At 57.1% G+C, this 20,155-nt stretch overlaps 1 protein-coding gene across 1 annotated transcript in view; it reads left to right on the top strand.

Moving 5' to 3' along the window:
* The first annotated feature begins 84 nt into the window (after nt 1-84).
* Nucleotides 85-20,155, top strand: part of LOC105703615 (prominin-1-A) — a 34,847-nt gene continuing 14,776 nt past the window's right edge. The window contains exon 1 of the mRNA XM_012432115.2: nt 85-223. Within this exon, the coding sequence (XP_012287538.2) occupies nt 85-223 (139 nt within the window). The remainder of the gene's footprint in view (nt 224-20,155) is intronic.

The following is a 20,155-nucleotide window of genomic DNA, read 5'->3' as shown; positions in this document are numbered from 1 at the left end:
TCAAATAGCTCGATTGGTCATTTCCGTTGTAGCCAGCCAATCGATGAGCCCTGGACGCCTAGCGGCCGCGTGTTCAACCGTTCCATGGTTCGTTCGAATCCGCTCTTGATAAGTGTGTACACGACGGGTCAGACGTTACCTACCGATTCCAACCTAAAAGTTTTTTATTCTCGTGAAGCCGGGTCTACGACAGCACGGATATATTACATCGATCAAAAGTCAGGTATGTTTCTACTCGAATTGGTTAAATTTTCTGAGGTTGAATATTTCTACAGAGTGCGTGCACTCGATTAAGCCGGTATACCTTCGAAAAGTTGCGTTAAAAATTCATTACCAGCCGAGCGAATTCTCGGTGGTACATATTTGAAAATCGGGCAGCAAAGAGAATTAGTGGCGACGTCGATCTGAATTATTGCGACATTACCTTCACAGGGATAAAGGGGGCTGATAAATTGTCGCTTAGCAACGTTTTCTCGATTCCTCCGGAAATTGCATTTCTCTTGGCGAACTCGGTCCGCCGTGCCGATGATAAATTACGCAAGTAGGTACACAAAAGGTGACGCTTTCCATTACCGGCAGTGAATCCATCATATTTGGACTCCTCCGAGTGGAGTTTGGATTTCTTGCCGTCGTTTTCTAATAAGACCTCCCAAGCGTCACTTGATACAAAAATAAGACGTTTTCCTAAAGTTATTACCTTCGTCCGAGGTTTCCAGCCAATTCTTTCGACTCTTCGCTCTTGTTCATTTGACCGGGTCGTGTCTGCAAACATTGTACATTTCTTGCAATAATATATTAACGTTGGACGTTTCCGAAACAATTGCAACGCTCGTTGCATCGTATAGAAAATCCAGCTATTCAAATAACGTTTTATTAGGTAATCGATTATTCAATTAAGGATTCTATCTAGCGTTTACGCGGTAACTATTCGGGTCGATTAACAAACGATTCGAATAAGTAAATCGTATCGCTACTGGCAGTATCGCGACGAGTTTCCCCCGAAAAGAGAGTTCGAAAACTGGCGTCACTTTTTCGAGATAAAAAATAGTACGTCTTATCGTTACGCGGGAAACTTTTTTTTTTCACTTTTTAAAGTCCAACCGTCGGTATACGGGGGATGCATTCGATAATGGTAATAATTTTCCGTATACACGGTACGTTCTACACCTTGGTAAGGCTCTACCTGAAAAGTGCGCTATAGAGCCGAAGATCGGCGAAGTATTCATCTTTCCGGGTAGTCGAGACGCGTTCGTCCCTTACTTATTGCATTTTCATTCGACCGTCGTTTCCTCCGGCGCGAAGATTCCATCGCGACGCGGAGCACCGAATAGCACCGGCCGCTCGTCGCGCAACTAAAAGTTCAGCCCTATTCCCGGAGCTCGTCGTTTGCCCCGATCCTTACAACTTCCGAGAGCCGGAATTCCTCCTTACCCTAGGCGAGTGAATTAGTTGCCATTGAATCGACACTTGGAAAATAACCGTCCAATCGATGCGGAGGTTCGCGGGCTCGAGGAAGGAGTCCCTCGCGAAACGACTAAGCTCTCGAAACGAAAGCCCGACGGCTCCTCGGGGCTTAAAGTCGATCGGCCCTGGAAGACCTCGAGTCCGGAGCCTCGGGGCGACCGGTGGCGCGAGTCCTGCCAGCAGGAACCGCGTCGAGGAGTCCCGGTCCGGCCGACGTCCCGCAGGAGATCCGGAGATGCCGCCGCCACGCGGTACTAACTCGCCTCCTCGGGAGGAGACCCGGTGTCGTCGGTCTGCGTGGCGGCGTCCCTGCCTCACGTGGGGCTGGTCCCCCCGGTCTCCCAGGGCAGCGGGGGCGGCGTGTTGGCCAGCGACGAGGAGGAGCGCCTCGCCACGGAGCACCGCTCCAGGCCTGCGAAAAGTCGCGGGTTAGAGAGGCGCGCTCGCCCTCCTCGAGGGACGCTCGAGGGACGCTCACCCGACAGGTCCAGTCCGCCGATGCTGCAGACGTCCAGGCCGCCGGTGCTGGTCGCGCAGCAGTGTCGCCTGGGTCCCAGGGGCTTCGGTCGGCACAGAATCTGGAACGAGGACGAAGCCGAAGGGATGGAGGACTCGAGTTCTCGAACGGGGTGGACGAGTCTCACCTTCGTGTACAGCAGCTCCCTGGAGATCCGGCGGAAGTGGTTGTTGAGCAGCCAGTAGAGGAAGGGGTTCCAGAAGCTGTTGGAGAGGGCCAGCCACGTTGCCAGGAAGTCGAGGAACGGAGGGGGCTTGCTTCCGGTGCAGGCCGCCACCACTTCCTGGATGGTCCACGGCGTGACCATGACGATGAAGCAGAGGCTCATCGCCGCCATTGTCCTCGAGGCCGCGGTCGACAGTCGCCTCTCGTGGGCCACCAGCTGCAACGGATCGACCGGAGATCGAGCGGAGATCGAGCGGAAATCGACGCGATCCGAGAGGGTCGAGCTCTCCGTTCGGGACACAAATCGCCGATCGAGTTTGTCCCTCGGCTCCGGTTTTTCCTTTCCTTTTCTCGGAGAACTCGTCCACCTCGAGACGCTCCAAGGATTTCTCCGACTCGAGGAACTCGATCGTCGCTGGCGACTTTGCTCAAAAACTCGGAAATAACGTGAAATATTTTACCGAGTAACTTTTTTCGTTCGTCCTCTCGACGAATCCTCTCGCCGACCGCGGCGAGACCGAGTAATTCCGCGACGGGATCGCTCGACTCGCCTTGATCCCCTTTCGCGCTCACCCCGCTTTCCGACGCTTTCGAGCAAACCCGCGCGACTCGAGGCGCCTCCGTAATCGCGGTTTGGGTGGCTCGCCGCGGTCAGGAGGGCGAGTCAAGTCCGTCGACGTAAACGCGGTCGCGAGATCGGGTCGCCGTCGACTTCCGAGGGGTCTTCCGAAAGGTAGAATAGCACCGTCCGTTCCTGAAAAATGTTGCAGGAGAGGGACCGCGCGTCGGGTGAGCTTTGAAGTCCCAAACATTGGATGACGATCGCATCGCTATTCCAATTTCGAGAGCCTCGTAACTCGGCGGCTTCCCCGAAAGGAGGCAAAGGCGAATCGTCTCGTCGCTCGTAATGGGGAAAATAAATGACTCCTCGCGAGTCTCGTCAGAAATTCCGGCGGGGCTTCGAATATCCGCGAGCGTTTCCTTGGGTAAAGGCGGGGAGAACTCGCAAGTTTCGGGAGCGGTAAAACCCGCTAATGGACCGCCGCGGTAAAGATTCCTCTTCTCCGGGAAAGGAAAAACCGAGCAAAAGGAGGAGGAGCGTTCTTCCGATACCGGGTTACCGGCGCGAGGGAGAGATAACTCGGCATCGAAATATGAAGGCGAGCCATTAGCATGCGGAGAGCTTACCCCGAAAGGGTGAACCTACAAGACAAACTACCCTCGCGGACATTAGCATCGCCGAGATTTATCGAGCGAACTTTGCCGTCTCTCCTCTCGTCTCACCTCTCGGCCCCGATTTACTTCGACCGGGAAAGTCCTTCCTCCCTCTCGAGAGGATCTCCGTTCTTCCCCCGTTACATCCCGAGGGCGCTTTATGCAAAGCCAGAACCGTGTTTCGGTATTTAGCGTGCGCCCCGTTATTGGCCTTCGGGCCGTCCACGGGGAATAAAAAGAAGAACTCCTTTCCTCGGGGTAAGGGAGAAAAGGGAAATCGAGCACAAACTAGCGGTCGAGAGTCGGGATGGCTCGGGAGCAAGGGGGCCCGGGCTCGCATTCGATAAAGTGCCCCTCCCTCGGGAGGAGCCTCCCGGCCGGGGAAAACCCTCGGATATTTATTTTACGTCCTCCGGGAAACTCGATTTCCACGCCGACCGATGCTCGCCGCTTTATGTACAAGCGGTCACGATTGCCCCCTACCCGCTGCGAGGGATTTATTCTCGCGGGGGAACGCGGGGAAACGCGGGGAAAACCGGGGAAAACCGGGGAAAACCGGGGAAAAGCGGCCCCGAACTGGAGCCGCTCGGACGACGATTAACGTTCGGTGCAATCGACGCGCGATAATCGCATCGAGGAGTCGAGAGGCTCGCGGAATTGGACGTTCGACGAGAGCGCGGAGGGACCTTTGAAAGATGAATCCGCCAATTACTCGAGTTGCCGGATACAAGGGCGATACGCGTCCGCTGCGGCGTTTCCGCGCGGAACCGCGTGCATTAAAATGCAAACGGTACGGCGCCTCGCGGGGGCCTTTTCACCGTTTACCCCTTTTACCCCCTTCGCCCCGCTCGCGGCGGAAGGGCGGAAGGGCGGAAGGGCGGGAGACAAAAGGTCGAGAATTCCTCGGGACGAGGGGAGATAATCATTATTCTAAATCAACGGACGCGTTTCACGAGTCGTTGCGCGCCGACCCTTAAACCGCACTCGAGGGGTTTCTTTTGATTCGTTCCCCTCTCGCTCCAAATAACGCATTCAAGGAGAACGCCGCGTTTTGCCGTCCCTTCGATCCTCGGGACGCCTCGGTGCTTTCCGGGCCTCCGTCGCGGCCGCGTCCTTTCCGTCTCGTTCCCGCTCCGGAGACGACGCGATGCTCGATCGAGCGGAGAAATACACGCGGTCGACTCGACCGAGACTCCGGAAGCTCGTTATCGCGCGGACAAAAGGAAGGAGCGACCGAAGGGCCACTGGACGAGTCCGACCGTTCTCGCCCCGGCGATCGCCTCGTGGCCCACTTCCGCCCACCCTCCTGTCTTCCGGTCCAAAGTCTTCCTCTTCTCGAGCAACGACGATTTCGCGTAGCGGGGTCCGAAATTACATTTTTCAGGGAAAAGGAGCGCGTGCCCTTCCGTCGGATTTTCCGGGGCGTCCAAGGGGAGGCGCTCCCTTTGGCTCGTTAAGCAAGAACGAGGAAACGATCGGAGCTTTTTCCGGCTTTGTTCGGCCCGGCGGCGTGGGGTCGGCACGGCCGAGTGGCGAACAAGTGGAATTAATGACGTTTCCGGAAGTACGAGGGGCACTTCCGGTGCTTTCTGTCGGCCCGATAAATTCCTGGAGCGAATAACTCGCCGGCCAAATACCCTGCCCCGCCGAATCGACTCCGAAATCGGTGGACGAGCTCGAAAAAGAGACGAATGGAAATAAAAACTCCCGACCCGTCGACGAACTCGTGGCCGCGCTTTCAAAAATCGTCGCTGACGGTAATGTCTCGTTTGAAAAGAAAAAATGCGCCATCGATCCCTCGAGCGCATGGATTCGAGGGAGCGGTTCGAGCGCGGAATTGCGCGATCGGAAGTTAGGTGGATCGACCTCGTCCGCGAAATTAATCGGAAAAATCCTCCGAGTTCCCTGGGAATACCTCTCCAATCGGCGAGTCGACTTTGGATCGAAGCGTCGAGCGCTGACAAAGTTCCGAAATCGAATCTCCTTCGGAGGGTTGGTTCGAGAAAAGTCCCGAGGGATTCGATCCCGAGAGGGGGTAGGCCGCAATTTCTAGGGCGAATCGGGCGTTTTCCTTTTGTAAATTACCGCGCCGTCCCGTCTTCCGCCGGATGAGGAAATTGCCAGACCGGAGGCTTTCGAGTTTTCCGGCCGGCTCGGCCCGGGGGAAGGAAATCGGGTCGCTCCTTTCGAGGCCCCGAAACGAGGACGCCGGGAATAAATAAGGTCGGAGAGGTCTCGCGACAGGATCTGGCTAATGCCGAGATTAATGCGATTTTCGAGCCCGCCGACTAGAGGGGAAGGCGGGGGAGGGAGACCCGGGGCGAGCCGGACAGGCAAAATATTGTTTGCGGTGAAAACTGGAGCGCACATCCTGGACCCCGGGCGAGAGGGAAACGCGGAACGGTTCCTCTTCCTCTCCTCCCCTGGATCGAGCTTGCCAAATTCGCGAAGCCCAGCCGCTCCTCTTTCTCCGGAGCGTTTCCCCGCGGTTTTCGCAGCCCCGGGGCCAAGGATGTCGTTTCGATCTTCCAACGGAAACGCGGCGGGGGGCTCTCGAGGCGTTCCCGCTTTCGGGAGAGCGAGAACCGCGGGGACACGTTTTCGAAAACTCGGGAGACGTCGATACCGTCGACGAGAACGTCGGGACGGACCCTCTCCGAATTGGCCGAGTGGTCCGGAAATCTCCCGAAGCGCCGGCCAACTCCTCCGGGATTAAACCCCGCGTCCCTTCGCCTTTCCCCGAAAATGGAAAAACCTCGCGAACTACGAAACGCCATTTCCCCCCCAGCCGCTCGAAGCAAACGGGGCAAAACGAAAAACAGGACCGGTGGAATCCGCGTCGAGTCGAAGTCGCGATGACGCGCCCCGATCGATCCGACTCCATGGCGGAAACGGGAGAGCCGAATTTGGGAAGAGTCGCCCCCGGGGGCTCCTCTCGATGGAACTCGAAAAATAGCTGGCGCGACGTCTCTTGACGGCTTCGCGAGTCGTCGACGCGTCCATTTATCGGTCCTTCCGTCCGGCGGAGACGAGAACGACCGCCATCGAGTTCCGCTTCCGCGCGATAACCGCGACGGGGGGCATCTTGACGTCCTCCCGCGCGAAGGCGCCCAAAGTCGTGTACGTCGCTTCCGATCATGTCGAATACGTCGGAAGGCCATTCGGCTCCGCCGTATCTCGCGGTCGAGAAAGTTTCGCCGGATGCGTATCGGAAAGCGCCGCTTCCGGCCCCGGGACCAAAATGGCGGCCCCCGAAGAGGCGAGATCTCGGGTCGATTTCAAACCTGCGCGGAAGAGAGGACGGGGGAGCGAGGCCGGTAAATAAAGGACCCGCGACGAAGGTAAAACAAAAAGGGAGACCGCCGCCCCCGCCTCGGGGGCCGATCGAAAGGTCGACGAGGACGTCCGGAACTCACCCTCTCGATGTGGCCGCCGGTGACCACTTCCGGCGTGTTAACACAGACCACCCTCTTCAGGCGCAATTTATTGACATGGAACGCCGAGCCGTAGCAGTACATGAGCACCATCGTGGTCGGAAAGTAGAAGCAACAGCAGGCCAGTATCCTGAAACGGAGAAGCGACGTCAGAGATGGAGATGGTTTTCTTGGATCCGGTGGAGGTGGATAAAAAAATGTATATATATCGAGCGACTCTTCGATGGAAGCGTCGATACCTAAGGGATGCCCTGGCGAAGAAGGGGTCGCAGGCGAGCAGGCCGGATCCGTTGAAGTAGTATCCACCCTTGGGGAGGACCAGCGCGGCGAAGACGGCGACGCTCGCTATCCACGTGGTCGACATCACCGCTACGCAACCCTGCCGCATGTAATACTGCGTCAACACACACACAAAACGGAGATGACCGTTAGACCGCTTCGATGAAGTCGATGCCTTTCGAGGGTGAGGAAACGAAAAAATGTGACTAAGGTCGCACGTCCGAGGCTGGAGCCTCCATTTGGCGAGGCTAGCTTTAGGAATGGAAATCGCATCGGAAAGTGATCGTTCGCTACATTAAAGATTATTGGACCCTCCAGTCTCGCGGATGCGATCGTGGATGCGATCGTCGACCGAACCGACGGGCGAATGATTACGAACCTTTCGATGGGGCGATCGATCGTCGATTCTCGGATGAGTTTTGATCGAGGGTGAACGAATCGCCCTCTCAAATTTGGAGCACGAAACGGATAATCGCGAGGGCGACGAAACGCAGCGAGATATCCGCTCGGTTAATTATTGCGAGTATTTTTTTTTTCGGGAATCCGCCCCAAGGGGAGCGCCTCCGCTCGGGGTGGTTTCGTTAGCTCGCTAGTCGTTAGCCGTATCTTCCCGGCTGGAATCTCGGTCGACCGGGGTGATTTACTCGGCGATTAAGTGCGGTAATGGCGCGTAAAAGTGTCGCGCTCGCGAATGACGGATGGGCGCTGTCCGCTTTCGACGATTTCTTAATGCCACCCCTGCCGGTCAATTTTCCGCCCCCGTCGCGACGCCTCCCAACCGCGGAGCCGTATTTCGCTCGTAGAAGAAAATTGCGGAAAACTCGTTTTTGAACCGTTCGGAGAAAATTCCTAGGAAATTCGGGGAATGCATCTTGAGTTTCAGTTTCTCTCGGGGAAGTTCCGCCGCCCTCGGGGGGTGCTAATTAATGGAAATTCGGGGAGTAATTTCGACGAGGGTGCGAAAGACGCAGCGGTCCGGTCGCAGAGGGTCCCGCCAGATGCGCCGCGGGAAAACTCGGCTCTAATCGCGCCAACTCCGGGGAACTTTTGCTCGAAATTAACCCCTGTTAGGGAGGAACGGGAGCCGCGAGGCACCCGAGATTACAGACCCCGTGCGCGGTCTCGCCCTTCGATCGAGGGCGCGCCGGAACGTTTGAAGAATAAATTTAATAGGAAAGAAAAATTCATTCTCCGATGGCGCACTTTTTACAATTTTCCCTCTTAGAGCTCGACGGATCGACGAGAAATCGCAGCGCGAACGGAAAACGCTCCCCGTCAGCAAACGTTCCTCGGTTTGCCCTTTTTCATTCCGGGGGAGCGTTCAGTCCGGTCAGGGATTTTTCCTTTTGCGCGATTTAACGAGCAGCCTGCGGCCCCCCTGCGGCCAATCACTGTCCAATCAAAGTCGCGGCATTAAATCACCGCGACACCACCCTTTCCCCTTGTTTAATCCGCGCTACCCCGCATCGTCCGTAACTGCCCCTCGATCCCCGTCGACCGATTACTAATTAATTACTATTATTCGCAACGCGTCGCGAAACGTTGGAGAAAAAACTTTTTCCTGTCGATTTTTGTTTCCAACCCCCCGACAAGACGGTCACCCATGTATCGTGCATTTTATATGGAATCGTTCCGCGGAATCGAGGAGGGAGAACGCCTCGAACGAGGCGTTAAAAAGAAGGGACGAGGTGAAAATCGACGTTCTTCCGCTCGGACGGGAAGAATTTCGGATTCGCGCGATCGGGGATAAATAACGGAGGCATCGGGTCAGGGCGAAAGCCATCATCTCGAAAAGGGCTTCCGAAAGGGTTGCGGCTTGATAAATCTTCGGCCTTTGTGCGGCTGGGGGAGATTTATTAATAAAACCCCCGGCACAATGCTCGGCCTCCCATAAACGTCGTGGAATATTTGTTTCGTCGCGATCGCGGGGCCGGCGAGGCAGAGTCGATCGTTTTTCAGAACGAGCCGCGATTCGCGTAATAACTCCGTGATCGATACGTAGGGGGTGGTCGGTCGGGGTGCGCGTCAAAGTTCCGCAAATGATCGCACGGATCATTTATCACGGCCTCCGGGATACCGGGTAAAAAGCGTTACCTGGTACCGGGAAATACAAAATAGCTCGCGCGTTTCCCCCGCGCGAGATTGCCCGCAATTTGCCGAAAGGGCTTCGACCCCGTTCGCGTCTCCTCGACAAAGCACGGGAGATAGACACGCCCGACATTTTCGGGGCACTTTTCGAGTACGCGTTTCGATTTCAACGTGAAAAAATAAAGAACTTCCGGCTGAATCTCTTCGCGGCTCCAGCGAGAAAAAGCGATAAACGCGACTTTACGGGTTGCCTCGAAAACTCGGGAAAACTGCGTTTCGCGTGTCAAAGTTCTTTCTCCGGTCTCTTCTCGTTACGGAGGAGCGGAAATAATTGACGGCAACGTTTTCACCCTGGCCGAGGGGGAGAAATTTTAACGGAGTATCGGGGCAGAGGCGAAGCGCTTTTATTTTCGGTAAAATCCGGAACGAGGAGAAACGGCCGAGTTTCCGGGGAAATGACTTCGCGGCCGGCTTGAAAGTGCATCGAAATTCACGTTGGCCATCGAATCGCTAATTAAGTTGGCCGGGGACGGAAAAAATTCCGCATCGCGGCCGGACAGTTTTCGCGCGATGCATGGGTACGCGTGATCTCGGCATGGCTACCGATAATAATTTTTCCCCGGAAGAAATTTCCGCTTTTCGAGGGCCTCGTAAAACTCCCCGGCCATTTAACCCGGAAAAATATTCCGCGGCAACTTTTCCCCGGAAAATTCGGAGGGCGTCATTTTTCAAACGAACGAGCGTCCTAAAATAGCCCGAGAAGAAAGTGTGTCTCTCTCTATCTCCCTTTCGCATAGACATCGGCGGGCGACATGCGTTACATTTTCCTGGAAAATGGAGTTTGCACGACCGCGAACGGGAAAAATAAAAGACTTGGTGGATTTTCGAGGGTTGCCGGCTGCCGGGCATCGTTTAACGGAGTCCCTCTCGCGTTTTCGAAAATCGCGCCGTTTTCCGGTGCAACGCCAATTCCGGCCGGCACTCGCAGCAATTCTTACGAGCCGTTTCTCGCAATTGGGGAACGCCTCGTTGGAGAGAAAATGCGCAAAATGGAGACGTCGAATTTTTCCCTCGGCCCTCTCCCGTAAAGTGTCTCGGCCATTTTCTGGGGCCATTTCGCGTGCTAGCAGCCCTTCCTTTATTCCCGGGCTACGAGCAATAATCGTCGGACACAGCGTGCCTTTCCGCTGACGTTTCGCCGAGCCAGGATATGCCGGGTGCTTACGGGAAATTGAAAATTCACCGATACCGGGGAAAATGACGCCCCGCGCCTCCTCCTCGAATCGCGAGTCGCGGGTCCCGGCGAAATTCCTGCAAATTGCGAGGAAAAGGAAGACCCGCGGCGTAAATCGAAATTCCTCCTCCCGGCCCCGATTTATTTCTGCCCGGCGACGATTGGCGCGTTATTCCGGAGGCGCGCAATTACTCCTCGCCGATCGAGGAGGGCGGCTTCGATTTTGATTCGGTTCCAGGTCCTTATTTTCTCTCGCGCGGCGGACTCTTTATTCGATTCTCCGGCGCCCGATGGAACGTAACGCTTCTTTTTTCCTCCCGCGCTCAAAAGGAACTTTATATTGGATAAACTCTCGTTCGATTTCCTCGGGGCGGGTCGAGGGAGGAAATTTCGAGTCTGGCGAGAATGCCCGGGTCGCGCGTTTAACCGGCCGATGTATCCCCGACTCGCGTGTATTTGAATACGAATGGCCCGAGCACGCCCGGACGCACCCATTGTCGGCCTTCCCGAATACATGCCTCGCGTCATTCGAAACGACCCTCTGCCTCCTCCTCGGCCAAGACGATCGCCCAGCGACTCTTCAAACGGAGTTTTCCCACCTCCATCCTGTCCTCTTCTCGGCGCCTCGAAATCGTCCGAAAAACGAGGACTCGTCGCCGTCATAATCCGAGCCGGCAGCGCGCTTCGCTCGGTTAAAACCGGAGTAACGAGTAAATCACGGCAGAAGAGGGAGAGGGATCTCGACGAGGAGGTACGTTTCAACGTCAGCCCCAGGCAACGGCCAAATAACGCGTCCATTCGGCCGCACGCGCAAAAGTGCCTGCTATTTCCAGCCGGTTACCCCCTCCTTTTTCGTCGAGCGGCTCCATTTTTCCGCAACGATAATTGGCCGAAACGTCCCGATAGCCGGGTGCGGCCGATCGTCAAAAGCGGAGCGCTCTCCTCCGGCCGAGGGCCTCTAAATCGAGGTTCCCGAGAGAGTCCTCACCTTCTTCGAGGAGTGCCTGTGATAGCGATGGGGGTGCAGCATGCACACGTACCGATCGATCGCCATGCAAACCAGGATGACCGCGCTCTGTTGGGTCAGGGCGCCTCGAAGAAGTGCCTGCAACAACCCGAAACTTTAGAGGCGGGCATTAATTCGCATCGGGACTTCCTGGGCTGCGCTTTATTCCCGAGTTATTCCCTCGTCCCCGATCCTTCCGGGTCCGGGAAAGGGGCGAACACCCCTTTCCACGGAAACCGGGGGAAATTCGCGAGGAGCGCTCCACGAACAATGTGCCGTTTCCCAGGGAACCGGAAGCGGCAACCGCGACCGGATATGAAAATTAAATCGCCCGGAGGGCTCGAGCGAATTTCGCGCGGGATCGAAGGGACGTTTCGACGTTTCGAGGGATGACCGACCTCCGAGTCCGAGGGGGCTGCGATTCGTCGGGGGATGAACGAGGATTCACGACGGTTCGGTCGCTTAATGCGTGCTGTTGGCCCGAATCGTGCCCGAATCGAGCCCCGATCGTAATCCCGCGATTTCGCCATGCCGACGTATCCGCGAGTTCGAGCGAAAACCCGACGGGGTCAGTTTCCGCTCGAAGCGATTCGTCCCCGTTTGCGGAGAAAATTCAGGGAGATCCCGAGTGGACGTCGACTCCTTTTTCGTGTCGAAAGGCCGCGTGGAATTTTTTCATCCTTTTCCCCGACCGGGTCCTTTCGAGTCGCGAGGCGTAAAGAGGACAAAGGGACCTGCGGATGACGGAAGGAGCCGAGACCCTGGCGACGGCAGCCGGTGACGTGGCCGTCGCGGCCATAAAGAGGCGGCCGGACGCGCTTAAGATGGTCGCCATGGCGACCGCTGGCGTCGCTCCAGGAAAAAGCGCCGATATAATCCGGGCCACCGGGATCGGCCGCGTCCCGGTTTCGGGAGCCCAAGGTCCCTTCCCCGATGGCCCCCGGGACCGGAAATTCGGACGCTCCGGCGCTCCGTCGGAGGGTGAAGCGCCTTTTGGAACGCGGGGGGCTAAGATAACGCGAGCTTGCAAGGTAAACGGATTTAACGGGTAAGCGCGGATCTGTATACGCGTTTATCTCGGCACGGCAGAGTGCATCCACTAGCGACAACCCCGGAGGGGCGCTAATCTCGAGATTAATCCAGGATTAACCCGGGATCGAGACTCGATGAGCCTCCTCTCGGCGACTCTCGATCGGCGACGGATTTCGCGACGGATTTCGCGACGGATTTCGCGACGGGAAAAAAGAAATTCCAGATAATCGGGCAGGCAAACGCGGACTATCTTCGAGAGCTCGGGTCGGAAACGCCCTGGGCGAAACTTGGCTAATAATCCGACCGCGTCGGGGCGTGATTTGCACTTCCGGGACAGAGAGCGAGAGGGAAGAGAGGAACTGCAACGGAGCGCCGACGAGCCACCTCTCGATCGAGGACTTAATGCCTCGTCCCGCGGTTAATCGAGACGGATGGAGCCGCGAGACGCGTCGATATACGTCGGTCTCGAGACCGAGGCTGGTTTCCTCGGTCCCGGGCCCCATTCGTCTCACAGGATCTCGAGGCGTCGAACCGCTCTTCCCACGCCGCATCGCTCTTTCTCCTCCCTCGTTGCATGCGGAGTGCGTGGTTAAGCGAGGGTAGATAGCCGTTCCTTAGGTTGATTTAAGGGACGCCTCGAGGTCGGAAATTTCGCGCGAACGCGCGACTCGTCGTCCCAGATACGGCCCTGATTTACGACGAACCGACGCGAAAGCGCATCCACCGTGGACGCTCTTCGCCCTAGATTGCGCGAGGTCGAGGCGCGACCTCGAGCGAGAAACTCGATCGAGAGGTTTCTCGACGATCCGTTTATTCGACCGATCGATGGTCCCCCGCGAGAAGGGGACGGGGACGTCTCTTTCCCCGAGGCTAATCGACGGCTTTTTTTCCACCAGGGATGCTCCTTTCGCGAGTGCTTTATCGACTCGGATTTCGAGACGACGGGGCCGAGATATATGCTCTCGCCCTCGGCTTTCCTCGCGAACGTCTCGGGAAACCACCGGGGGGAGGGGGCCCGTCGTTTCGAACGAAGTTAAACGGAAGAGGCCACGGGGAAGGACGCGATCGTTTCGCCCCCTCGGGGATCCCTCGCGCTCGTCGCTTCCGGAGGTGGAGGTGGAGGAGTCGAGGACAGAGCTTCGGAGTCCCGGAGTCAGGCTTTGGGCCCGGGAACGAATTCGAGGACCTCGTACCTGAATCTGACAGACGACCTCGCCGTAGGGCCAGCATCCGTAGACCGCGGGGAGGAAGCCGAAGGGCGTCACCAGGAGTCCGATCGCCAGGTCGTTGCTCGCCAGGCTGGTCAACAGGTATCTCGGCTGAAACGCAAGAAACTCGATGTGAATCCTCGATCCATGTCGGGGCACGAGGGAAGAGTCAATAAAAAATGTCTAGGATCCTTCTTGCGAACCCGGGGAAAGTCGACGATTAAAGAAGAAAAGTGCGAAAATCGATGAAAAGAGACTCGCGGCGTCCTTCCTGGAATTTCCTTTGGATTTCCCTCGAGGGCCGGCGAGCCGAGTCGGTCCAGATTTGCATTCCAAGAGTGCTCGTAAATACACATAGCGGCTTTTAACATCCCCCCGCCGCGGTTTCTCCTCCCTCGGGGAAGGAAAGGTGGAGGAAAGGCGGAGGAAAGGCGGAGGAAAGGCGGAGGAAAAGCGGAGGAAAAGCGGAGGAAAAGCGGAGGAAAAGCGGAGGAAAAGCGCGATCCCTAAGTGCGGGAGGGTCGTCTCGGCGTAATCCCTCCCGGAGGGCGAAACGACCCTCGGGGAGCACTCCGGAGGCCGTAATGTATTTAGACGTATTTAGTAGGCCCGTTTGACGTTAGCATTTGCATTCGCGTTTGCATATGCATGAACGGCCGGCGCGTCCGTCCGGAGGGACGGAGACCCGGAGCAGGGTTTCGCAAACAAATTCCGCCGGCGATACCTTCGGCCTTTTTCATCGCTTCCACGGAGAACGGGTCAACTTGGAGTGCCCTCCCTCCTTCCCTCGACGAGCGTCTCGAGTTTCGCGGAATCGTACGAGGGCACTTTTTTACCTTTCTTTCGCGCGTACCCATCCACCTCTTCGGCATGCCAGAAAACCCGGCGTCACCTGCGAAAGCCGGGGGGAAGGGGAGACTCCTCACCTGGGCGTGGATGTACTTGCTGTACCTCCGGCTGTTGATGACGCAAATGACGAGGAGGTTGGCCGACAGGATGCCGAGGCTGAGGACGAGGACGAGGGCGGCCCTGAGGAGCTCGCCGGGCCCCGGGCCGGTCCAGGAGCCGGTCCAGGAGCCGGCGGTCCCTCCGCGCCAGCAGCTGCTGTTGCTCAGGGACGGCGCCAAGAGGACGGTCTGCTTGTGCTCGATCATGTCCCTGGATGCCTTCGTCGTCGCGTTTATCCCGAGTCCTGCCGCCGCGGCAATCCCGGCCCGCGCATCCTTCTCCCCCCAAGGGCTACGGGGCGAATCCCCGCGAATTCGCCTCCCTTTGCTCCGGCATCCTCGGGAGGGCTCACGTCCGCCTCCTCCGGGTTCCCTGCCGCATCGTCCGGTCTCGCACCTGCAAAGTTTCCACCTCGGTTAAGGCGGGAGAAATGTCTCGCAAACGATCGGCCACTCGGACGCCACTTTTGATTCGCCTTAAACGCCCGAATGGACGGCCGATCGATCCTCGCCGAATTGGTCGCGACTCGTTGATTTCGCCCGGCGAAAGCGCGGGGCCCCCCCTTTTCTCCGGGAGGCGAAGAGTCCGGAAGTGCGTCCGGCCTCGGGGATCCGTCAAGTATCTCTACTTTAAACCCTTCGGGCCCGGGCGAGGTCGGAAGACGGAGATCGATGCCGATGTAGGCCGATGCGAGTCGCGAATAACGAAGGGGGTAGTTAACGAGGGCAGGGGGCGACGGCTCGGCGGTGTTTCGGTATATAATTAAAAGATGGCGTCTCCCTTCTTCGGTTTCCATCGGGGCTCTCGTTCCGTCCCTCGCCCTCTTCCCGGCAATTATTCGCCCTCGTGCGTTCCGGGGCTCTCGAGCTCGCGAGAGGTATCTCCTCCTCCCTCGCCCCGAAGGGCTTGACCCTTGAGAGGGAATCCCTCTTTCTGGTTCAAGGCTCCTCTCCCCGATCCCGAAAACCCTCCGACTTCTCCGGGGGAGGAGAGGGGGCGAAATCAACGGCGCATTCGGCCCCACGGGGCGCGAAAGGGTTAATGGAGCCAGAATTCCACCCCCGAGGCTCCGTTTAAGCGTTCGCGCCCCGTCCATCCCCCGATTATGCGAGTCCGCGTTTCGAGGGCCCTCCGCGGGTAATGGAGCAACCCGCGCGGGGCCGCCGCCGCCGCGGAATTTCCGCAATTGCCAATTCATATTCCCGAGTGGCGCGCCCCGCCCGGTCGGGGAGGGCTTTTCGCGCGAGCGGAAATTAGCGAGAACCGATCGTTGATCGACAAAAAGGAGGAAGGAAGCATGCCGGCTTCGACCTCCGCAAAGTATCACGAGAGGGATGAAGGGAATCGAGCACGGATTCTGCGTTAAAATTACATATTCGAGAACGGAAGGAATGAGGGAATTTATGCGCTCGTTTTCGTATGTAATTAACTGCGGAGGGCGGGAAGGGGGTGTTTTCCGCGGCGAATTTGCCGGAAACTTTCGAGCGAGTGCTCGGCCCCATTCTTGCGGTATAAATTTTTCGCCGCGGGGCGTAAATTAAACATTTCCCTGTAAAGAGACCGAGTCCGAGAGACGGGCCAGGGGGAGGGGGATAACGACGGAGCTAACGAAGAAGAGAGAGAGAGAAAGAGCAGAGGAGCGGAGCGTCCGCATCGCGTAACCGCCGCCGAACCGGAGGGCGCGCTTTCCCGGATTTCCGGCGACGCACCCTCGCCACCCCCCTCGGAGAGAGAGGGTTCGCAAATTAAAGGTTCCGCGCGTTAAAGATCGAAAGGAAATCCCAGGAAGACGGGAACGGAGCCGAACCGGAGCACGAGTGAAATGCAAATCAGAGGGTCGTTGACTGCACCGTAAACGGATTCCCTTTCCTTGTAAAAGCGGCGGCGAGAGCTCCTTTCGATGGGGCAAAGTGCCGATCGCAGTCCGTGGAAAGCGAAGGGCGATACGGAAGGAGGGAGAGAAAAAAAATTCCCATTTTTCTGTCCCCGGAGACGCGAAATTTAAATTGTCCCCCGCGGAGGGAGGGTGACGGGTCAGCTGCGAAACGTCCATTAAATTAATGACGTTCCCCGCGAAATTATCGTCCCTTTTGTCGATGCCCCATGGCGGAGGGATGAACTCCTCCGGCCTGTGAACGGGAAATAAATTCACCCTTTCGCTGCCGCGGCATTCCTTTGAAGTGTCTCGTTCGCCTAAGCTACTTATCGAACACCCCCCGTTCTCCTCCGCCCGGTAAATGGCGCAATTGCGTCGGGATCGTATTCGCGGCCCCGTGGGAATTTCGAACTTTCCCGAGCTTAATTTCGCCTCGGTACTTCTCCCGATAAATGGGCGTTTCGCCACCGCGAACGGGCGTCAACCGTTCTTTCTCTCTCGCTCTCGAGGAAGAAGGAAAAATCGAAGATCTCGTCGATCAGCCGCCAAATAAAAAAGAGAGGCCGGCCTCTCTTTAAAGATCAACGAGGAGAAAGCGAATCCTTGCCCCTCCCGCCCCCGGGGGGGAGGGGTGGCGCGGAATTGGAGCGCGGTCGGCGGGAGGGGCCTCGTGGGCGATCAAGGGTGGCCATTTGTTCCTCGAGACCAAAGATTCAGGCTGAGGAAGCGTTTAAGCATGAAACTAGGGTAGGAGGGAACGAGAGGGAGGGAGCTTTCGGCCACCGGGGGGGAGACAGACAGCAGGGAGGAAAGGCTTCGAGTCGAGCGAGGCGCTCGATAGAGCTTAAGCGAACCGGCGGCTGCGGCCCGATTTAACCACTTTTTTCCCTTTTTTCCTTTTTGGGGTCAGAGGGGAACGAAAGAGAGAGAGAGAGAGAGAAAGCGAGACACCCCAAAAGAGAGTCTCTGCATTCTAGATAGGGATCCCGGCCGGGAAACGCAGACGCCCATTTCCGCGTGCGAGCATCGCTTTCATTCATTCATGAGGACCCCGTCCCCGAGAGAGGCGGGAGGTATTTTTCCCTCTTCCGAGGGGACACCTCGAGGACGACTTCCGATTCTTAACGAAAAATACTCGTCGACGTTCCCGTTCTTGTCCGTTGTTTGGGATTGCGTTCGGAATTCCGACGCGTCTCGTCGTCCCACCGCGAACGAGGATTACCCGGAAAGAGACGTCTCGGCTCCAATCGCCGCGTGCTCGTCCCCCTCCGGGGAAAGTTTCGAAAAAAAAATGTCGCGGGCGGGAAAGTAAAGAGATCCGAAAGATAAAGGAGAAGCGAGGATGCACTTAGCGGAGGGGACTTTAATAGGGGAAAAGTCGGTTTCTAGGGCCGGAGGGCTGTGTGCTCGCCGGGTCACTTATCCGCGAGGTTACCTGGCTGAAATTGAAGCCACCGAGGTTTGCCCCACCCCGGTCGACCCGCCTCCGAGAGGAGACCCGAGATAAGACACGGAGAGGCTAAAACGATCTCCCGGGGGCCTCACCGAAGATACACGGGCCGCGGTTAAGGATTCACGCTTCCCCTTTCGTCCTCCATCTCCCCAGCCGGGGCGCTAAATAAAACCTCCGCAAATTTCCGCAAATTTCCGCAAATTTCCTCGCACCGACATAAACGCCCATGTCAACTCGCATACTCAATAATTGCTTTTTTCGATGCCACGACAAATTGCAATGTTATATTAAATTCAAGTGAAAATGCACCAATAGGATAAGTATACTACGTTAGGCGTATTTATACATTTTCTAATTTGTAATTTTTCCATTCTACGTTTTTCGAATCCCGCGAGGAAAGGAAACGGGAGGACGGTGGTCGGACGACTTTACCGAACCGGAAGGGTTTACGGTGTCCCTCCAGGGGGAGGGCGAGTCGCGAGGGAGGCCTCCCGAAAAGCGGTCGTCCTCGCGAAAGGACCTCGGTGCGATTGAAATTTACGACGCCCGCGCGACCTCGACATTGGACAAACACGGAAAAAAAGTTGGCAGAGTGGTAAAAAGGATCCTCGGGGGCGCGCGTTTTACGATCCGAATCGGCACTTTCCGGGCCGGAAACGAGTCCCGCGGGACTCCCCTCTTCCCGGAAAACGTAAATAAGCAACGCGCCGACCGGGACGCGTAACTAAATAAAAAGGGAGCAAGGAAAAACGGGCGGCGAATGTCCTCCCGCGAGTGAGTTCACCGAATCCGCGAATCGGTTGATTTTCGAGAGAAAATTCCGTCCCCGCGAGGAAGAAGAGAAAAAATTTCGCGAAAAAAAATAGAACGTTCAAGAAAACCGCAATTGTGGTAATCGTAGCGTAGGAATATTTTGTAAAACTCTCGAGGAAAAGAATCGCAAAGTTAAACGACGCGCGTTGCCTGAAAATGAATATTCACCCGTGAGGCCGAACTTGCCGAGGGGGCGACAAGGGCTAAAAGTCGCGACAACGGAGGGCGGAAAGCGGAAGGAAAAAGTTGGCTCCCGAAAGGGGAAAAGGAAGAACCGGGAGCGGAGGGAAACCGGAGCTTTGTTCCGCGACAGGGAAAAGACGCTCGGCCCGAAAGGGAACCGGAAGGCCCGCGGCGCTCGTCCGGGGCGCAGGGGGTGGCGGGTGAGGAACGGCTACGGGAAGACCGTAAATTCTTCGAAATCGAAAGGGGCGTTCTCGCAGTCCACGAAACCAGAGATCGTCGAAAAACCCGACGAAAGTTCACCCCCGAGATCCCGTGTTAAGGCACGGTTACGCGACAACCCCTTCCCGAAATTTATGGCGAGAGCGCGTTCCCCGCCCCCGAGGCTCCCGGACGAGAATCTCGGTTCCGCTCGGCGCTCCTCCCGAAAATCGACTCGAGGGATTCGACGCGGTTCGTCGAGTCCTAGGAAAGCATCCCCCAGCGCCGCCCTCTCCGAAAAATCGAGGAAAAATGCAAATTCGCGACCGAGGCAGACGTCGTCCGAGCGTTCACCCTTCGGTCGAGGGGACGAGGAAAATCGCGGAGGACTCGTCGAATGGAGGGGACTCCCTCCAAAGGGGGCCGAGGAAGGATCACCGCGGATTCGCGTTAAAGTACTCCGAGAGCCAGCCAGCCGGGCGTTCCTTTACGAGACCGGCGGTAAGGGAGGGAGCCGATGACGCGAAAAGCATTCGCTTTCGCCGCAACTTCCTCCCAACTCCGGAGAAACTACCCCGGAGCGGAGCGAGCCATTCGCCTTCGGGGGGACCCGGAAAATAAGCGCGACCTCGCTTTCGCTTTCCGCCGCAAACGGCACGGAAAAAAAAGGAAAAAAAAAACCCACTCGCGAATTCCCGCGCCCCTTCCGGAAAATCGCGTCCCCATTGGACGCTTTCCAGGAAATTATGAAAACTTCGTCCCAACGAGCCTCGATTCAGGCATCGAGACGTATCGCTTATCACCGGGCGAAATTCCGAGCGACGAACCCCCCCTGGGGGATACCACCCCCGAGGTCTCGGCGACTCCATTCCGCTCCCGTCGAGACGATAAACTTGGGCTCCGTTTTATACGTTCCTCCTTCCTTTTCTTTCCCTTTTATTTCTCCCGACCGGCCTCGTTCGATCTCTCGATCGCCCCCTAAGCGGCGTGCCCGTCCTCCCCCGCCATCTCTGGATCGCGGGATCGCGCGGAGGATAAA

Source organism: Orussus abietinus, unplaced genomic scaffold (assembly GCF_000612105.2).
Source record: "Orussus abietinus isolate OABI.00-Male unplaced genomic scaffold, Oabi_2.0 scaffold26, whole genome shotgun sequence".
NCBI lineage: Eukaryota > Metazoa > Arthropoda > Insecta > Hymenoptera > Orussidae > Orussus > Orussus abietinus.
This window is presented reverse-complemented; position numbering and strand designations above follow the sequence as displayed.